A 22,030-nucleotide genomic window follows, 5' to 3' on the forward strand; every position below is an offset into this window, starting at 1 on the left:
CTTATTTTTTTTTCCATCCTTTAAAATACTTGAAGTGCTTCAGGCTAAATAGCTTGTGCTTGCAGGTGAACAGCACTACCAAATTCAACACCTGATTTCACAAAGCCACATCGGAGCAGCTTTTTGACAAGGTTGGACATCTTTCTAAGGGCTGGTGCCAGTCATGACACAACACCCAGACCCACGGGTTTGGGCAGCTGGTGATGATCCAACTGCAGGTTCAGACTGCAGGTTTTCACTCACTTTAAGTACTATTTTGGTAATACGAAGAAGTAGATCTAGTCTTCAGGGCCAGCGAGGCAGCTCACTCCTGTGCAACAGCAATAGCCTTACTATATATAAAAATCTATTATTTCTCCTTTTCTTTATAGCAGTAAGAGCTACTACATTTAGCTATACTCACATAAAACCTCCCAAACAAGCAGCATTCTCTCCCTCCACTATATTAAGATATCAGAAACTCCTCTCTGCAGCAGGAACTTGCAAATACTGCAGACTCAGAATAGTTAATCTCACAGAAGACGACAACTTCCCAATCTGGCACTGTCTTGAATTGCTCGTGCTGTTTCCACTATCACTAGGGAGCTATGGGAGCCACCTAGGTTGGTCCTTAGTCCAAGGAACCATGGGAGTTGATTTTAGAGCATTTTAGAAAGTCAAGTGTCAGTTCTTTGTCTCATCCTTGCATTTCCAGTCCTCCATCAGCCCTTCTTCTAGGAAGAGACAGATATCTAAAAGTTGGAAATCAAAGGTAAGAACAGAATTTGAATTTGAGAATTGACTTTAACAGCTCTCTCATTCATCAAGACAGAGACAAGCCAACCCCAACACCCCAAAGAAAATCATGATGGAATAACTGTATGACAAGAATGAACACTAAGAGCTAAGATCTGCTTCAGATATTGACAGCTACTAGAAAAATTAAGCACTTATATCCTGTATTTCCTTATACAAGAGTTCAACCTTCACTGAAGAAATTCCATACATAAGTCATTTAAGTCATCATAAGAAATAAGCACAAACCTACCTATTCAACTGAAACTGGAGCATGACAAGAGTTACAGAATTTTCTTCAAGCCTTTTAAATTTTACTTAGAAGAAAAAAAAAAATCACTTCGGTAAGAGTACTTCAAGCCCTTTCATGTTTGACTGCTCTCTTATTTCCCAAGGAAGCACCACAGTGCTGCTAGACAAGCCTCTGCTCAGCAGCAGGGAGGAAAGCCATTTCAAAAGGCACAGAGTCAGTAACTGTCAGCAGAAAAAGACTTTTTGCCGCAAGGTAATGCAAGAGGCAGCACAGAGAAGTGTCACAATTCAGGCACTGAAAGTGTCTGTGGCTCTAGACAACACGTGGGACACCACCTCCTACGCTGACGGTGCAGTCGTGGGCACAGCACAACACTGCCAAGTAGGCTCAGGAAGTATCGACAGGGAAAGGCTGTGAGCTAAGATTACAGGAAGCACCACATGTTCTATCAGGGCTCTCTCCCCCCGTTCACTATGCATCATCACATCAGAACTTCAGTCACTCAAAGCAAACACAATGTGAAGTATCTTACACACAATGAGGGAATCATTTTATTAGATTATGGAAGACAGCAGCATTACAGTACAAAAAGTTACAAGAGTAGCAGAAAAAAAAAAAGTGTTTTTGGTTTAAATACTTAGGATTATACTGGGGAACATGAGAAGGATAGTACCCTTTTCTAAACTCCTAACCAGGTTATCAAAATAAGTTCTGAATATTCAGCACAAGTAAAAAAGTTACAACAAACATCATTATAAAATGCTTTAATAAATAGTTTCTTTTCTGAAAGGTTTTTTTTTGTTATTTTTTTTTTAAGAACATGTCAAACAAAAACATACTAAAACAGAAGATCCTGCAAAGCAAATCCTGTGTTCCTGTATAAAATAACTGGTTTCAAAACATTGGTGTTTATGTTGTTCATGGGCCAGAGTTGATACTCTCAAGCATCCGCTCCTCTCACTGGCAGGGTAACTAGGGTATGTAGTGTTATGCTTCTTCAGTGACTAAAATAAACGTAGTTTTGCACAGTTAATAGCAATAATAAAGCCTTAAAAAAAAATCCTAAGCCTTCCCTTATGAATAACCATTTCCAATGAGGTACTCCCACCTTCTGAGCTTGCCAGCCTTTTTCCTTTAGAGCGAAAGATGAATAAAGCACAACAGAAACAAGATCGAGGAAAATATTGTTCCCTTCATTAGGCCTGTATTTAAACGCAAAAAAAGTAATACCACATGTAATTAACATATTCACAGAAGAAAAAACAATGCCTCTCTATGTTGGTACTGTACAGTAGATGCACCTGTTAGTGTTCTTGAGATGGGCTGAACATGGGGATAAACAAACATTTCTGGATCTATTTACATGTAAGTGGTTATGCTCCTATGTAAATACAAATGACCAACAGATTCCTAACATTGATTGTATTAACATCATTTTCTAATCTGGACATAATACCAAAAAAAGAGTCTTATAAACTGCCATAAAACCTCCTTTACTGCAACATAAATTAAAAGGAATGACATGTAAAAAAAAGACCAAAATATTTTAAGTTATTAAATCAAATATACAGAGTGATTCATTTAATATGTACATATTTACAAAAAAGCACTTTCACTATTAGAAAATAAACTGTGTCAGTTGGGGAACCTAGAGTTCTCACAATTTTACTATCGATATGGCAGTCTTTGACAGTTGCTATAGAAAAAGTTTCATCTCAAGGCACTTGTCACATGCTTCAATACTGCAATTCTAAAGTAATTGAACAGAAATTAAAAGGCCACTTTTAAACCACAGTTGAAAGATCTCTATAATTTCTTTTTGTTCCTATTACAAAGTGTGTAAGGCAAATTTGGAAAACATCTTACAGAAGCTACTAACGTAACAAGTGCAGTGAGCTGCCATTAATAGAGATTCAAAGTCAAGAAAGCAGTTTAAAGTTCACACAATTTCCTCAACCAGGAGGTTTTAAAGCCACCATTAAATTAGAGCAAGTAATAAAAAGAAATACATTCTGTAAACAGTGTACAGTCTTTTGTAATAAACTTTACACATATTGAAAATACAACCTCTCCTCTGCCACACAGCGAGTGTATTATAAGTAAACTTTACAAAAATAGCAACTATCAAAGATTACTCATTTTTTTTCATCTGACAGTCATTGAATAATTTATACAAGGCTAAAGAAACAAAATAAATTTTATTTATTATTATTTTTATTTTTATTTTTTTTTACGCAAAATAAAGAAACTATGAACATTTGACTCCAGATATTTTTAGTCCTTGATGCAAAGCAGAGATGTCAATTTTTCCCTGCCCTGGTAAGGGTAGGATCAGTCTGCCTACATTCCAAATACAGATTAGTCTCTACTGCCTTCAAAGTTTGATGCATTCACATTTTTTACAGATCTGTTGTCCATTTTGCCTATTTGAAGGGACTTCTTTACTGGACTGCTCTCTGATGCGTCAGATGCCTTTGCGGGCAAAGGCTTTGTGAGTTTGTGAGAGAGGAACTTGTCCATTTCCTCATCTCTTTCCTCCTCTTCATCTTCCTCTTCCTCATACTCTACATACTCCTCTACTGCATCACAAGTTCTTTTTTGAGGAGATATGAAGTTTTTGCATTCGTAACGAATGTCTTTGTTACTGTAAGATCTGTCTATAGGATTTCTGATGGGATTCAAAGGCGCCCACTGGTTATTGGCCCCCTCTTCTCTGGGAGGATGACTTCTTTCTCTCTCTTTTCTTCTCTTCCGAGTCCACCACACACAGATGATTATACAAGTCAGCCATACAACGCTAAATACGGCACAAAGAATTGGAACCAAATAATCTAGAGGGCAAATGAGAAAAAGTCTTGAGTTAATATAGCTGGATAGACAGCACTCGGCAGCTGCAAGAGAAGGTTAGTCTAAGTCTAATAGAGAAGGTCTACTCTAGGTTAGTCCGAGGAAGACTTTTACAATGAAGGAAGATGTCATTACTGCACAATAGTAGATGTTCAAAGGCAACAGTTCATCTAGAAGTGCTCTTTACTGTTTTTTTTTTTTTTTTTAAACTGGGCTCCACCCTGCTTAATAACAAGGGAAAAAACACTACATTTGAAATGCTTATTCCCCCTTCTTAATGGGAAAACTGGTTATATAAGCAGTATCTTCAAGTACAAGTCAGGTTAGCCCAGAATCTCAGTAAATAACTAAAGGAAAACAAATCCATCTTCATAAGAGTGTGAAGAGTATTATCCCTCTAATTTGTTTCAGAAGGAGCACCAGCATTATCATCAGAAATACATGGCCCATTTTTACTACCACACAAGAGTTCCATCAAGTCCACAGACATTTTCCTCCAAGGTTCCTATCACAAATCCCATTAATGTTGTCTAAAACAAAAACCCACATTTCTCTGGGAAAATTTCTGAAGATGCATGTTGGGCATTTTTTTCTTACTCAAGCTTTGCTACCAGGACACCACTTTTTTTTCCATAAGCAAGGATTCACACATTGTAAGGAGTACCAAGACATCACATGCTTTGCTTTTTGTAGACAGAATCAACCAAACTACCACTCCAACCTGAACTCCAACTGTAAATTGTCAGCATTTTTAAAACAACTGCTTGCAGAATAATCTTCAAATAGCTGTACAAAACCAATCAACTCTTCAGCACCACAGTCACACATGCCAACATTATAATGTCTTCTGAACATGTTCTTTTGTGATGATTATGGTATGCAGGATCTGATATTCCCAAACCATGAGTTAACCAGAAAAACTGTTGACCTCAGGAGACCTAGAATCATATTTTATCATGCTGGAAAAAGATTGTACTCTTAGCAGTAACTGGTAGTCTCTGCTAATTTTTCCTACACAATTCAACATTAAACTGTAAGCATGGCAAGATGGAAAGGAATTTAAGGAAAGGAGTTCTTCCTTGCCTCTTAGAAATAAGGTTAAAAAGATTCTTATGCAATGGATAGCCTCCCTAGAGATTCCATGTAAACATTTTCCTTAAACTGATTGTTTAAGTAATCATCTCCATCTAGACATTTCAGCATCCCCCAGAAGTCAGACACAAGGACAGAAGGCTCTGCATCAATGCTTTAGGTAGGTATACCTCTACCACACTTTTTTTTTTAAACCTGAAGGTAGAATACCAAATCAAAAGACCCAAGAGATCAGGTTACAGTCAACCTCTTCACAACTATTCCAGTTAAAAATTAGGGGCAGTTGGTCAATACTGAGCATAAATAGTGAAACTGAGAGTCTTGTTAACTCTCATAGCTAGTGCTTAAGAATGAAGTCACCATCTTTCCACTTTCTCCAAGGATCTTTGAATTTCTTTTATGCTGATGGCAAAGTAATCCCATCTCTTTTTTTCCCCAGGATTTAATGCATAATCAGAAGACTCTGAGATGCTAAAGTATGTCAGAATCACAGCTCCATTCTTTGTTACCTATACTATTTCTGTTCAAGAAAAGATCAAAACTTGGTCACTTATTTAGTGGAGATGAGGAAATAGCACATTTGCCAAGGCTTTAACAAATAAAGGAATTCCCCTAAAGGGGTAACACAAAGAAAATGGAACCAGGCAATTTACTCATTGTTTTGACTACGGATGGAAGATCTTCCAGAAGATTGTGCTGAGGAGATCTAGGAAAGATTTGGGAAGGTCTCCTATTGATCTAAAATTTCCATATGGGGCACCTTAACTGAACTGCTGCCTGCCAGGGGTCCTCTTTGTTTCCTCCAGTCACAGCGAGTATAGGAAGGCATTAGGTGGTACATTTCAGCAGTAGCATCTCCATCCTCATCTTATTTTTAAGACCTCACAGCCCCAGTTTCTATAATGCAGCAGCACTAACAACTAAGGTTTGGTTAACGTTGAGAAATCAGAATGGATATGAACACAAGGGAACTCTTGATCTTGTGAAAAATATGCTTAAACTACAAAAAGGAGTTTGAAGTCAGAGCCTAAACAGTGGCAACAGTAGATAAGGAACATTTTGACAGATTAGATCAAGTTTAGCCTAACACATAAGCACAGAAACTTGCTTAACACCTTCCCCTCACTAGTAATAGCGATTAAAGAAAGAACTTAGTACACCATTTCTCCACACAAAGACAGACTAGATGCTGACAGCAGGGAATAGAAGACATTTTAAAAACACACAGGATGAATGCATTGGGAACCTTACCTGACGATGAATTCCCAACAACTATTGTCTCCACTTTGACTTCAGTTACTGCCAACATAACAGTGCTGTTTTGCCGCTTGGTGATTGCATTCACTATTATATTAGCAGCATTCTGTATGAGACTATTATCTTGTTCATCTCGATGGGGGACAAAAGACTAAAAGGAAGTAGAGGAAAGGTGAAAAATAGAATTACTGCAATTATTTAGGCACAGAATTCTAATTTTTAAATTCAGCTACATCTTAGTTGATATTCTGTGGGCTGAATTTACCTGACAGAAGTTACAAAGAGTAACCTTAAAGCATTCTGTAGCAACAGCATGGATAGTTTGATATCAACTGCAGAGGCAGTACCAGGCTTGACAGGTAACACACTCTGTTGTTAATATCTAGCATCCCTCAAAAGGCAGCTGACTTCCATGTTCCTTACACTGCTCAGCTAAATTTAGTCATAACTCAAAGCACTTCAAGACATGTGGATTATCTAGATAGAAGCCCAGACTAATAACAGTCTGCTCTATTTATACCATACAGTTTACTTCTTGCATCATCACTCAGCATGTTCTTTACAACACTAGTAGAGACACACTCCAGCTTCTGCCTGGATAAGCACTACCATGAAAACTAATTATTTACTTGGAAAATAAGGCATACGCAAGCACTACGAGACTGGGCTAGAAATGCCTCTAAAGCAAGCATTTAGTTCAGTAGGGCAACAATCACTTTCACATATCTAGCTTGCACCTTTTTTTAAACTTAAAACATTTAATGAATATCCTGAAGTACCTATACTTGATGCATAGCTCCAACTTCTTCACATTGGCAAGATCCAATCCAGCTACCTGCAACTGTATCTTCACTGATGTCAGTAACCCAAGATTTGATAGGACAGGTAGAAACCTGTTCACTAACACATGCTGAATTAGTCTAAGACTGTTGCACAGATACCACAGTAGGCTTCTGTCATTCGTGAAGCTTGCACTTCGTCTATCCAGCAGTATAGGACATTCCATGAGATCACAAAGTCACTGTATAGTCAGCCTAAGCCAAAAATTGCAGTATCCTCATTGAGGTGAAAGCAGTAACCTCTTCTGTGGCTCAAACTAACATGAAAACATTTGTGTACACGCACACACATACACACACACACACCTCATACTTACAATAGCAACTTCTACTGCATTCTCTGTGGAGTATGACAGATCACATAATATTATCAGAGTTCTGTCCCTGGAAACAGATCTAGTAACTGGTAAATACCGAATTTCTGAACAGATATTTTCAGTTGTAGTGCCCTGTTAAAAGAAACAGACTGTATGAGTTCAGCTCAAGAGTAGGTAGTACATAAAAGTAAGCATCTTCAGAGTTTTTGCAGTTACTGAGATCTGATGAAAGAAAAGAGGGCAGTAAAGTAAGAAACAGTCCTGGAATGAAGGGTAAGAATATGAGCTTGTAATGACTACTCTAGTAAAGACCAAGACAGGCTCAGACTAAGAAACAATTAACTTCTTTGAAACTTAAAAGACAAACAAAATATTTGGTGTAAATCCTAACTTTTCCTTGCCCTTTAAACAGTTTATATCAACAGAAGAGTCTAAAAATAAAATTTGCAAGTAACTGCAAGGAGTTGCGTTAGAAACGTTAATCTTCTATGTCTTAACATGGAATATATCTCTACATATATTGCCATTCTTCATTAATAATTCTGTTCTCACCTGTGGGACTTTGTTTCCATTAAAAATTAAAGTAATCCTAGCACAGTCATTGTCCAAGTGCCCAGAATTAGGTAGACACTTGATATTAGCAGGCAGAGGTTCAGAGGCACTGCATTCTCCCCATTCATTGCATGGTGGCTGAAAACATTTCATGTACTTCTCCTGGCATTCTTGACCCATGGGACACTGGTAATTTGAATTATCCCAAAGTTTGTGTAACAGACAAGGTTTTGTCCCACACCACACCTGAAAATAAAGAACAAAAGTAGCACTGTCACACTTAATTGCTCTTATGCATCAAATCAAAATAAGCAATTTGCATGAAAAGATCATGACCTACTGCTGATTGTAAAAAAATCACCTTTCTAAAACGTTAGTCTTAGTAGCAGACAGAATTGCTTGAAAATATGAACATCTTGTATTGACTGAAGTGTAAACTGAGCAAAGGTTACCCAAGACACTGATGACAATGAAGGACTTGCAGATTAATCTCATATCACTTTGAACTTGTAATATACTTTTTTTGAACCAAGGAAGTTGCACTCACTACACCACTTCTACTTATTCCTCACAGCTGCACGCTGCCTTCTGGTACATATCTTCAAGACTCCCTCCACATCAGTATGTATTTCTGCAGTTGTAGTTATAGTGATGCACTGTTCTCTTTAGAAGAAAGCTTCAAACTCACAATATCATAAAGAGTCTAAAAATGCACGCTGAAATAATTAAGTGCAAGTTATTTCTTTGCCTACAGGGCATACCTACTTAAACTAATAAAAAGGCAGAGCAGACCTGTGAGAGCTAGAAGTTTTCAAACTAGTGCTTCCAGTGAAACGTGGGAGACATCCAGTTGAGGCAATGACATCAAGTACTATTAGTTCTTATCTTGAGCCACCCACCTACCCTTGCAACTTGTAAAGCAGCACAAGTCATGTCTCTCCCCAGCTGTGATGTAAAGCTGCACAGCAACCACAAATCCACTAAGATACGCTATCAAAGCACAGCTGAAAATCCTTAAGTATACATGCTAACCCATTCTATCTCCATTTAGGCTAACCATATTTCTTCCCACATATCATCCATAATACACAAACATTGCAATTTGTCAATTCATAAAGGCAAATATCATCCACTAAGGAAACTGTCCTTTGGCATTAGCATTTCACAGAATTAGAAACTTTAACACCATTTTCAAATATTTAGCAGAGAAGTTTATCATCTCAAGGATCATTATTCCTTTACAATTCCTAATTTTTTTTCTGTAAGGTGCCTATCTGCTTCTAGAGAGTTTGTTATGGCAGGCAGAGAACAGAATAAAAGCCTGCCATTACAAAGGCAAGCCCATAAGTGTTTCTACAAGAAGTCACTGGACATTCAAAGAAAAGGCTGTTTTGAGGGTGACCCATGCAAGAACCTAGACTGAAAAAAAAAAAAGCTAATTATGTATGAAAAGTATATTTCAGCCAGAATGACTTTAAAAAAATAGGTCAAAGTACCCACCTTGGTGCAGTCAATGCGGCCATCCAAACAGTGGCAGCTGTTGCATTCTTGATCCCACCTGCTGCCATGAGGAAAGGTCATTCCTTTAAGCCAGCAAGGCTTTCCAATTCCAATCACTAAATAAGAAGTATACAGAAACTTCACTTCAGAGTTACTGAAGCTTTACACATTTTAAGAAAACCTATTTTGTTCCTTATACGTCAGACTACTAATATAAACTCTATACTAATTGCACTGTATACAATTGTTTTTTGGGTAAAACTTGATAGTAGATATAGGAATACCTTCTTGACACCTAGGACCAACTCTTCCAGGAGGACAAGTGCATCGGTATCCATTGATTTCATCTATACAAGTGGCACCATATCCACAAGGGGAAGATTGGCATTCATCAATATCTAGATAGAAAATAGGTAAAACTCAATGGCAAGAACGTAGAACATTGTAATTAAATGATTGTAATTAGATGTTTACCGAGATGTAATCTGACAACACTGGGCCTTCCAACATGCAAAAGACAGCCTCGCTGTCCTAATTGGGCAGCACTACCATTTCAGCTGTAACCTCCTAACAGCCTCTAACAGATCTATTTCCATCCTAACTGAAACCCTGTTGAACAAAACAGCAGTCATCCACTGACTTAACTCACAGAGTAGGAGTACTGGACAACTGAAGGTGCAAATGTCTTCTCTATATTCAGCTTGTGTCAGAACAGACTGTGGGACTTAAACCCTAGAGTCTGCTATTTAGACTTCACAGAAAACCACACACTTTTAGCATATACAGAGCAAGAACTGAACAATGAGTTGGCTTGGAAGTGCCCTAATAACTCTAATCCACTGTAAGAAGGAAGGATAATGCAGAGCTTAGTTTGTGATGACATTTCACACAATGTCTCAAGTATGAAATAGTGAACAGACATTTACTTTATTTATTTTTACATATAGACTATCATTCAAAGATTCAGAGGCTTAGACCTGGAAATCTACTGAAAAAGGTGAGAAAAGCATTGTTCTTTCAGAAGCACAACATTGGGGAATTGAGCAAAAAAACTGTTTGTCTACCAACAAATGTAACAAACCTGTCAAGCTCTGTTCCATAAGGCCCAGCTGTTTCATTTCTGATCATTACCAATTCCTCCCAAAGCATCTTCCAAAGGTCCCACAGAATCATTTAGGTTGGAAAAAACCTTAGGATCATCAAATCCAATCATCAACCCAAACAACATTCCTTAGGTGCCAGATCCACATCTCATGTACTTCCAGGGATGAGGATTCCACTTCCTTAGGAAGACTACTCTAATGCCTAACCACACTTTCCAAGAAGAAATTCTTCCTCATATCTAATCTACAGAAGCTTCTCCTCAAGCTATATTGGTTTAGGACCATCTAAACAGCTGTTAATTCTGTAAGTCTTACTAGCACTCTGTAAAAGGCATTTTTGTCTGATCTAATCCTTTCATCTATATACTAAAGAAGGGGAAAAGTCAGTAATTCCATTACAAATACACAGTATTTGTCTTTGAATAGTCCTCTCCATTTCATGTCTGAGGACAGACAGTTCAATATCTCTCAATGGACATCTGGATGTAGATACACATGTGATTATGAGCCATATCTGGTTCTTTATCCAGAGATCAGCAAGTCAAATCTACTGCCACAAGTGCTATAATTATCTACTGACTAGAGGTATCAGCTCATGTACTGTCTGGCAGAATGAGGATGTAATCTCTATCTAAATGCACAACACTGCACTGCTTGAGAAGCAGGACCAAGACAAAGAGCAAAGTTTGATCTTCCAAAGAGGTAAACCTGTGCATATATATGCGTATGACAATCAGGTCAAAATAGTTGCATTCAATTAAAAAACATTTGTCCACAATAGTTAAGTGCAGTCTTTTTTGCTTTTTCCTTTTCAAGTTTCTGTCCTTCAGGTTAATAGCTAATTTCATTTTATAGCTTCAAAAGATCTTTTATCGTATTTCTTGCAAAATGTTGTGCTCTATTAGCTGCATGTTATTCATGAGTCACCCCTACACCCCTCATATTTTCGTTTGTTTGTGATGTCCCAGTGGATTTTAGTTTCTAACATCAAATAGTACACTTAATTCATTATCTTTTAATTAGTTCTTTTGATAAGCAACTTATTAATTATACTTTCTACGAAGCTAGTACCTTAGACCCTTCAGAAATGCACGATAAAAAGCAGCAGCTGAATCTTTAAGTATAATTTAAATCACGTCACATCACTTCTATTCCATTAAATGGAATAAAGAAAGGAACAGAAACTGCCATTGCTTGCAAGGTGAGTACCAGTGCCTGACTGACTCAGCTTCTGCTTCTGTTATTTGGAATTCAGCTGACCAGATGCAAAAAAAAAAAGCCAGTCTTCTTTCTGACTTGTGTGCCAGAATGGTACCACCTTTCAAATCTTTACTTATAGGTGCTCTACTTACTAATTCTGCAGTCAGGACCTGCAAATCCAGGTGCACATTCACATCGAAACCAATTCACACCATCAACACAGATGCCTCCGTTGTAACTGTAAAAATAAAGTCATTGCAGAAGTATTCTCAGAGTTCACTCAACTCTAAAGATGAGCAAAAATCATAGGTTCCTTACACAGCCTGTTCAAACAAATTCTTCCTATTGGCCCAATTTATGGTATTTTCTCACTATTCAACAAAATTAAGTCCTTGCTAATTATAATACTAGCATTAAACTTCATTGAACCGCACTGTTTTGTTGGCATAATTAAAGCTTTGTTAATTAAGCCTTCTGCTACTGTTCAGGGGAACAAACCTATTCCATCAGTAGATGGAGCATACTTTTAGATAAGTTATGTTGCTCGGTAACAGCAGCATCCACAAAAGCATTGTTGGAAGTTCATCAATAGGACTCAGCGACATAAAGCAGCATTACAAATCTAATACAAAGTAAGCCTGAGCTTTTACAATTTACAATACATGAAGAGCAGCTTATTGCAGAAGTGGAAAACAATAATATAGACATCTTGCTTACTCTGCATCAGTATTTTTCCCTTTCAAAAATATATGTAAACTTTTGTATTTAAATACCCTCAATATACCTCCCCAAGAAAGCCTTAAAATTTATAAAGAAGATTCAATTTAACTGGACGTTTCTACATTCCTCTAGAACTATTTATTGTAAACTAACAGGTTTTGATTATTTCTCATTCTGAACTCAATTGTAAATACTTGAAATGTTATCAAGTCTGACTCATTTCATATTATAGTAACTCAGTCACCAGTCAGTTCTGGCATGGAAACTACAACAAAATATTTTCTGTTCATACATGAGTCAACACAGCATCGCTCTGAGGGCTTTGATACTGTCAAGGAATAGAAGAAAATATGACAAAAAATTATTTTTGGACTTGCACAAAGATTGGTTTCAGTTTTTTAGATTAGAAATAGTTCTAATCTGTAGTTGAAATCTGTATTCCTGTATTTAGACTTATTTTCACAATAGGCACAGAAGTGAAATCCTCTACTTACCATGGATGAGGGTTGCAGTCATTGGTATCTATTAAAAAAGAGACCAGTGTAACTTTTCTGGTTTATTTGGAGGGTACAACATTAAGTTTAAGAGAATGAAAGCTAAGAAACTTCCCCCCCTCACACACTTGTAAAGAAAATTTAGTTAGACCTAGAAGGTTGAAGAAATACTTTCAGAGCACTGAAAATAGGGACAAATGGAATGCCTTACAACTTCAGTAATCCTGATATATCAGCAGTACAAACAGACATGCAGCATAATGTCAACATAAAAATAAAATGGGGGTATTGGTTGTATTGACAGTGCCTAAAACAAACGTCTGTAAATGCTTTCTGAAGGATGACTGCAACTTTGGTACTCCATATGTATATGTGCAAAATGCCAGACCTCTTAAGCATATCTTTTACATCATGAAGAATTACAGGTCAGTTGCAGGCCTTACTCCACCTAACCAATTCATTGTGTTGGTACACTGAAATAGTTAACTGCTAGCCTCAGAGAACTAGCTGCAAATTCTGGAATATGCACTACCATCTTATTTTCCCCACATATTTTTCATCATTAAAATTAACATGCAGAACAAAACAGTCCCCTTATATACATATTCCTGAAGATTATTTTTCTGTAAGAGGCTGAAAGACTTTGGCAGAGAGCTGAGACATAAAGAAACATGACAAGTTCTTCATTCATTAGTCAAGGCATCATCTTCCCATCTACTTCCCACCCTGAATGATTCAGATATTTTGGCACTTGAACACTATAAGCTTGCTTTGTTTCAATTAACAGCTCTGTGCTAGACACTCCTAGTAGCTCAGGGGAATAAAGGAGAGAAGCCTTACTCTGTGTGCACGTACGTCCTTCCCATCCTTCTTTGCAGATGCAAGAAAAGGAGTCTCCACTGCCAACACATGTTCCACCATTCATGCAAGGGTTTGGTATACAGCTGCTGTTTTTAGCTTTGAAAACAGAAAAGGTATCTATTCAGCACAAGAGATATAAGATATTGATCATCTGGATATGTCAAGATGCCTGAATAGTATCTGAATCAGCACCAGCAGATTCCAGTGCCACATATCTGTCACCTATCTCCAAGATCAACTGCTTGATTGAAATATCAAGGTTTATGAAATAAAATGTACCATGCAGACCGAATTTTATTCCCATCAAAAATATTGGCAGTAATGCCCTGCAGGATGCAACAACCCTGCGAATCACCTAGAAAGAACTCTTTCCATTTTATTTTTCCTGTACATGTGCTTGTATATAGTTTTCTCTTGTTCACTATCTGCATTATGAACTTCAGACAAAGCTGAGGACTAAGTTTCCTAAAGTTTCTCGACTTTTTATTTAGAGTCTCTAAAGACACGAGGAGTCCAAGTGTTCCAAATCTGCTGAGGATCTACAGAAAAGACCACATAAAGCCATCAAAAGAGATGAGTTTCCAAACTTTAGTATCTCATGTGAAGTGACGTAAACAGCCTGAACAAGACGTGCATGCTGACTGCTGCTTATGACTGGATGTTTTTCTACACAAAAGAAACCCCTCTGAACTCATACACCATCTAACTAAAATACAGGTTTGCCAATTTACTAAACAGGTAAGTGCTATTTCTTCTCTACTACTACTTTTGTCAGAACACAGTTAAAGAGCTTACCAATATTGCAAGTACTTCCAATCCATTCTGGAGGACATGAACAGCGGAATGTATCTCCATCATCATAACACGTTCCACCATTGCTACAAGTATTTGCATCGCATTGGTATTCACCTACACATTGAGTAAAAAGTTAAAATTTAGCAAGTTAAGGCCAGTAGAAATTAAAAGAGTGGGTAGTTTTTAAGTCACAATTTTTTCTTCAGAAACTATTTAAATTTAATAGTACAAGAAACACGTAGTTCCAGTTGATACTGTATTATAAATCAAAAATAGTGGAATCTAAAAGCATCTCCTCAGGCACAATTCCATATGGGTTGTGAAAAATTAAATTATTTAAAAGTTGCTGTGAAACTGGCAGAGGTAATCAAAATGACTGATTTATTTTAAATTTCAGGAACCCCAGACTCGTGCAAAGAAAAAAAATGAAAGACACTTACGTGAATGACAAGTTTTTCCTTTCCAGTCATTTTTACATTCACAATAGAAGTCATTTACCAAATCAATGCATCGGCCACCATTATGACAGGGATTAGGAGAACAATCGTTGAAATCTAGAAAGAGAGTTATTCAAATGAGCCAATCCAGGCTAGCCAAGACCATGAGAAAGAACACAGTATTTCTTTATAAAGTAGGTTCTGTAGCAAAGCAGTGCTTTTGATTATTAAGGAGTTATATTTATACAAAGGAAGTTCTCAATTTTTAGTACTGAGCAACACACATTATGGAAGACTAAGAACTTAACAGAAAAGCTTCAGTAATAATACTGCTGATTGCCACGTAATTAGAGAGAGAAAGTCATTTGCTTTATTCCAGCAAACATCTGTTTTGAACCTTCTGAATTTTCTAGCATGCAATTTACAGGAAGGGACCACAATGTCCCAAAATATGAGCCCAAACTCAGGTCTGCCACATGAGATGAAGCTCTCTCCTGCTTTATGTTGCAAAATACAAAGCATAGCTGTTTTTACCATACACATGTGTGAATACATGCATGCATGGTTTGAGAATTCTTTTCACTCAAAAAAAGTTTCAATAGTTAAAGCAATTATTCTAGGCCAACTTAATTTAGACTACACAAAAAACTCCTGAGAGTGATATATCTACCAAAGGCTTCTCAGCATTTCTTTCACATTTAAGTTGATGTACATCCTGTAATAAGCTTCAGCAACTTCTCTTCACGTTTTAGAGGGGACTTCATTGAGAGTAGATAGCCACATTCAGAATCAATTGCAGTTTGCTCTGAAGTAACTTAACCACAAATTTGATCTAGTATGCTTCTTTCTTAACCAAGGCTCAATGAGTCTCAGCCAAGCTATTAAGAATAAAGGCTTGCTCCTATTGAGTCCAGGATACAGAACATTAACTAGCAATATCCATTCAGTAATCATTCAAACTGCAGCAGTTGTCCTAACAAAGGACTAGAATGTTACATTCCTAATTCCTCCAGTAAAGTAGAAGCACATTATAGCTTGCACAGATCTAAAGTCAAAAAGCTTTTCAAATTTGGAAACAAACCTCAATTAGTAAATCTGGCAAAGGACAGTCACTAAGCATTAAGTACAAAAAGTTACATATGCTTACAGCAATAAAACAATTGAGTTTTTTGAGCAGTCTTTCACTTTTGCCTTTCCTAAGGAGAAGAAAGTCCTCCTCCCATGGTATAGCCCAAAGAACACCAAAGCACCAGATGATAGTCCCATTAAGAGAACAGTCCTTTGACCTGCTGCCCAAAAGTTCTATTAAAAATATTTCAGTAACAGTCTACTTAGTTTATTTGCCAAAGAACAGAGAAACTACTGCACTATTAGCCATACACCATCATGACTTTTATAATAAAAGTTGTAATATTAACATGCAATGCACATTAGTACTTACTTGTGTCACACAATTCTCCTTCCCAGCCACTTGAGCAGAAACATTTAAATGAATCAACTTCATCAATGCATGTTCCACCATTCTTACAAGGTTTCCCAAGACAATCATTGATATCTATGACAAAAAGTCAGCAATTATTGCTCAAGGCTGTCTTCACCTACTATAATCAAGAATCTAGGTGAGTGACTTCCAGGCCTCTAGAAAAAAGCAAAGCCATTCTCCATTTTCAAATACACAAGAACAGCTCAAAACAACTGTTTTGGTAAGCTTGATAAGGGTCCCAAAAGCACTATCACATACCAATACAAACTAGAGCATTAAGTTCAGCTGGTATATAAAAAGCCAGATGTTCAAGAAATTCCCAGAATAGCAATACACATCTTAAGCTATGTTTGTCAGTCTCTCTCCACTACATCCACATCAGAGAAAGCCATGGCTTCATTTATAAGACTGTACAGAAAGTTACTGGGTACAGACATGTCCATTGAAATTGGACTAATTCCAGTTTTCTTTCACAGAGTGAAGGACTACAGCAAGACAACAGGTACCAGAAGAAACTGGACTTCAAGCAGTATGCTTGAAATTCACTATGCTCTAATGCAACTCTTAGAATACCAATACATCGCATGGTAGACCTTAAAAAAAAAGACTTTAAGGGGGTTTAGATTACAGAAGTCATTTAGAATAAACTCCCACTTACTTTCATGACAGTATATTCCAGTAAAGCCTCTGTCACAGGCACAGGTGAAATTCCCTCCTGGCTGACTGATACACCGTCCATGAGGCCCACAAACATTAGATGAAATGAAACGAATTCCTTCTTGGGTAGTATTGCTGAAGACTTCTATTGTGCAGCTGTCTATTACTATGAATGATAAAATAAAGCATCAGACCACAATCTGTATCACCTCTTTTTAGTCACTGAAAGAGCTGTCCAAAAAATCAAGACACTCTACCTCCTCAAAAAGGCTGTCACAAGCACTTATCTCTATTTTGTAAGGTTCTAAGACAATAACATGTTTTATTATACTGTTCTCAGGAAGATACTTTTCTGTACACATCAATACAGTAAGACAAGTATCTGGACAACAGCAGGTACCTTTACAGGAATTGTTCTTGCAATGGTCCTTGAGATGAGAACAATTCTTTCCATCATAGTCATCAGGGCAGGCACAGTAATAATCTCCTCCTAGATCATAGCATTTAGCCCCATTCTGGCAAGGGTTAGGTTCACAGAAATCAATATCCATCTGTAACAGAGATCACAGTTAGCAGCAGCAGCTTCATTTCTGAGGAGTAAATAGCTCTATCTTGCCAGAGACAGAGGAAGCTAATTTACAATAAACCTCATGTTTTAACATTTATGGTTTTTCTACACTGCATTTCATCATGCAGCACAGAGGGAAACTTCAGGTTACTTCAGCCAATCCTGATATAGAGGACTTCTGATACTGTGATACAGATACCTCTTCCTTGCAGGAGGCCGAATAAACACAACAACTTAGCAAAGAATGAGACAAGGTGTATATCATGATCACTGTGGAATACTATCAGTCCCTTTTCTATCCCTTATAACCACAGACTAGAGTGCTATAATAAGCTAAATAGCAGTGCACTTAACTTGCCTCTGCAAGACTCTTAAGAAGCACAGAACCTTACAGAACTTTATTATCTAGAGCATTAGCCTCCAGTCCAGCACTGAATTTTACTTTTTTTTTTAAATAATTATGTAGCTAAAGAGGGGGAAAAAATAAAAGCTAATCAGAACAGAAGGAATCTCAGTAATCTAAGCATTTAATTTACCAGAACATGTACAATTCCAGCTGCAAGAGAGATTTCAGCAAGCTATTCTCATACAAAACATATGAAGTAGACTACAGAAAACAGTTAAAGTCCAAGAAAGACTCCTCAGATCTCTTCTATCAGATGTTCCCATTTGTTTCCTTCCATTAGTTTAAATTTCCCCTTCCCAATGCAAGTTCAGTAGCTGGGACTTTAGCATCTGGAATGAATGGTAGATATTTCCTGCAACACATACGGCAAGCAGCCAATTTTCCCTCTATTATTCAAACAGACTTGCTGAAACTTTAATTACATATTACAGCATGAACCATCCAGCAGCAGAGCACTCAAGATACAATTCTTGAGAATTCTTAAGAACTTAATCCATGAAAACTACTGTATTAATGTAGCCACTGCACTCACCTCACAGAAGACCCCTGAGAAGCCCTGTGCACACAGGCAAGCAAATCCATTCACCAGGTCTTTGCAGCGGCCTCCATTTTGGCATGGATTGCTTTCACACTCATTTATCTCTATCTCACAATTTTTGCCCGTGAAACCACGAGGGCATATGCAATGGTAATCATTCACTTCATCCTTCAAGGAAAGGAGAAGAACAGAACTGTAGGAAGGCTTGTTTATTTGATAAAACTCATACAAAATTCTTCAAGCCATTTTTATACTCTAGCTTTGTGAACAGGAATAGCACCACAAAATCATTTTAAGATTTCACAAACAGAATCTGCACAAGAAAAACTAAGATTTTTTTACATATCTTAGCTTGCAGTCTCATTTAGCCAACTAACAGAACTACAGAACCTGTAACTAGTTAAAACAGTTTATTTTCAACATGGTATAATAACTGACAAGAGTTACCTTACAAGTACCTCCATGTTGACATTGTCCATGACAGTCATTAATATCTATGGATAAAATACACAAAGTATTAGGATTTATAGAAGACTAAGCTCTAGAATACATGTCTAGAACAAAAAGACAGAGCAAAGGACTTCCATTTTCAAGATGTTTGAAAGGGAAGCAAGGCTGCTTGAAATCTTCAGATGTTCTTATTTTAAAGAATTTGGAACTCAACGACAGAAATTAAATAGCATCATCTAATTTCACATTTAAACTTTCAGGTAAAATCATTCAACCAATATATGACAGTCAGAATCAGGGACACAGTCTTGCTCTAGGGAGATATATTAGGAGTTACTTAAGTTGATTTTAAAACACCCATTACATTTCTAAATTTTCAAATGCTGATTTCAACTTACTTTGCTAGAAGTTAAGAAAGTCCTGCAGCAAATTTTTTTTTCTTATAAAAGTATCTACACTATTATTGATTATTAAAGCTTTAAGAAAAGAGTAAAACATCCTGTGGTCAAAATATATACTAAAGAAATACTAACTGATATGACAATTTACTCCTTTCCATCCTGGAATGCAGTCACAGTAATATCCACCAATGAGATTTTTGCAAGAGTAAGCATTAACACAAGGTTTCCCCTCACACTCATTAGCATCTGTGAAAGAAGATAAAAGAAAGAAGAGAATAAAGAACAAACCCAGAAACAGATTACCACAGCACCAAGCGAAGTACCCATGCAATCCAAGCATCAGAAGCTTGTCTTACACAAATTGGTAGGGCAATAAAAACCATTTACATACAACAGGTTTTCAAAGCACGCTGATCTACAATAGCACATGCATGTTATCTTACTTCTCCCATTTGCTAAAATTCAAAAAGGGTAACATGTTAGTTAGGGCAAGCCCCTTTCTTGCCTTCATAGGATAAGTCACTTTCTGCCACCATTAATTAGGAGCTACCATCACCAGTGCTGTATTTTGAGACAGAGCAGTTACTGGGCATTCTAGAAGAACTATTTAAATAAACTTAAGCTGGCACGCTCACAGTCACAAGTTCACTTGAATCATCTATTTAAAAACTGAGCTAAAATACCAATAGCAATACACAGCTTCAGTTCTTATTCAGTACTCATACTTGAGAATCCTTTTCACTGGCTTTCCAAGATAGAGAATGTAATTACTTACCAAGCTGACATGTTGCTCCAATCCACTGCTGTGGACATATACACTCAAATGAGTTAATATGATCAATACAGGTCCCTCCTTGAGCACAAGGGTTAGATGCGCATTCGTCAATATCTGTGAAGTCAGAGTGTGCCTTCCATTACAAGGTTTAAAAACCTGAGTTTTTTTAAGGTTACTTTGCAAGGAGAAGGCAGTGTTGGCATATAACAGCTTACAAAGCAGCTTACCATTCTAACCTATTTTTTTTCTACTTAGATTTCTCTCACATTTTTGAGATTGGGGAAGAGGAACTCTGCAGTTTTATACCCACAAACTGAGAAGAACTGATCCGTCAACTTACACATCGCAATCCTAACACAGGCTGAACCAATATTTTTCAAATACAGCTGCTGTTGGAAAACATAAGTCTTTCAAAATCAGAGAATGTGCAAATCAAACCCAGATATCCACTAGGATGTTACATATCCCTACAAAAGATGTCAACTGCCTCCTCTGCCATCCAAACCAAAGATTTCAATTCTTAACTGAGACATCTATTCTTCCAACTACTTTACGGGAGAATCTTTCATGTTTGTTTCTTAAAGTGATTTCACTTTATTTTTACTTCAGTTTGGCTAAATAGCTTAAAATTCTCCCAGAAACAACCTTTGTTCATAGTTATCGTTAAAAGCTCTGTAGGTAATGTGATCTAGTTTTCTTTTGACTACTTGTAAATCTAAAACTGCATCACATACACATTGATTTTCACACACCACAGGCCACGCAGTACCATTAATCTTCTCAGTTTCCCAAAACGAAGCTGTTATGTAACGCCAGGTAAAGCAAAATGACTACTTCTGAATTCCATATCCGCTGAGCATGATTATTAGTTGTTTTTGCTTTTTTAAAGTCTTCCAGCCCAAGAGGTCAGCCATCAGTAAAAGCATACCCACCAATAGCACATGTTGGTCCACTCCACCCTGATGGGCAGTGACACTTGAAGCTTGATGAAATTTCATGACAAGTCCCACCATTAGCACAGGGATTAGATACACAAGCGTGCTCCGCTGGAAGAAAGAGGGAAACATTCTTGCTAAATACTCTTCCAATATCAAATGAAGAAAACTCACATACTTAGAAAGCATGTTTTGATTAAAAATGACTACAAAAACCGCATCGTGTTTTATAACATTAAAGGCTTAAGGGTAGACAGGCCATCATATCTCTACAAACAGAAGCTGAAGTTTCCCATTAATATACTGCTTCAGCCCCACACTTTCACCTCCAGACTGCTCCAGCTTTTTTTTTTTTTAAACTTCAGTGACACAAAGCAGGTGAGATGTACGCAGACATCTGAAAACCACTAACAGCTTAAGTATCAAAGGTCTGTTTAGCTTCATTCTAATACTGTTCCTTGGAAACAGCAACGAACAGAGCTACTTGCAATTATAGGCAGCACTGCCTGGTGTCATTCCATGTAGGGTTGTAACACTTGCAGGAGCTGCAAAGTAACAATCACTTGAGATACCTCCTCTCTCAGAAGCCAAGGCAGCTCTGAGAAAGAGAAAAGCAATCCCTTTACTAGACAAAGGGAATGCTGCTAGCATTTATATTTTGGGACTTCTCCTTCAGGTAAGTTACCTAGCTTGTAGAATCAATTTGCTTTGTCATGGAAGCTTTGTTTATGATCTGTTCTAGGCACTAATACATATCTTCTGCTAATAATCAGTCT

General features: G+C 37.2%; 1 protein-coding gene across 2 annotated transcripts in view; it reads right to left on the reverse strand.

Annotated features, from left to right (window-relative positions):
- Positions 1-1,555: 1,555 nt before the first annotated feature.
- The window catches only part of JAG2 (jagged canonical Notch ligand 2), a 61,326-nt gene continuing 40,851 nt past the window's right edge, over positions 1,556-22,030 (reverse strand). The window contains exons 8-26 of one of the 2 annotated variants that reach the window (XM_085225763.1): positions 21,252-21,365; positions 20,320-20,433; positions 19,677-19,790; positions 19,141-19,187; positions 18,688-18,861; positions 17,582-17,732; positions 17,183-17,347; positions 16,483-16,596; positions 15,045-15,158; positions 14,605-14,718; positions 13,789-13,905; positions 12,949-12,976; positions 11,887-11,972; positions 9,716-9,829; positions 9,432-9,547; positions 7,932-8,177; positions 7,380-7,511; positions 6,218-6,374; positions 1,556-3,858 (exon numbers count right to left, since the gene is read on the reverse strand). In XM_085225763.1, the coding sequence (XP_085081889.1) occupies positions 3,386-3,858; positions 6,218-6,374; positions 7,380-7,511; positions 7,932-8,177; positions 9,432-9,547; positions 9,716-9,829; positions 11,887-11,972; positions 12,949-12,976; positions 13,789-13,905; positions 14,605-14,718; positions 15,045-15,158; positions 16,483-16,596; positions 17,183-17,347; positions 17,582-17,732; positions 18,688-18,861; positions 19,141-19,187; positions 19,677-19,790; positions 20,320-20,433; positions 21,252-21,365 (2,690 nt within the window). In that variant the 3' untranslated portion in view covers positions 1,556-3,385. The remainder of the gene's footprint in view (positions 3,859-6,217; positions 6,375-7,379; positions 7,512-7,931; positions 8,178-9,431; positions 9,548-9,715; positions 9,830-11,886; positions 11,973-12,948; positions 12,977-13,788; positions 13,906-14,604; positions 14,719-15,044; positions 15,159-16,482; positions 16,597-17,182; positions 17,348-17,581; positions 17,733-18,687; positions 18,862-19,140; positions 19,188-19,676; positions 19,791-20,319; positions 20,434-21,251; positions 21,366-22,030) is intronic. The other variant, XM_085225764.1, reaches the window with a different exon arrangement.

The sequence above is a fragment of the Meleagris gallopavo genome, chromosome 5, assembly GCF_905368555.1.
Source record: "Meleagris gallopavo chromosome 5, MGAL_WU_HG_1.1, whole genome shotgun sequence".
NCBI classification, from domain to species: domain Eukaryota; kingdom Metazoa; phylum Chordata; class Aves; order Galliformes; family Phasianidae; genus Meleagris; species Meleagris gallopavo.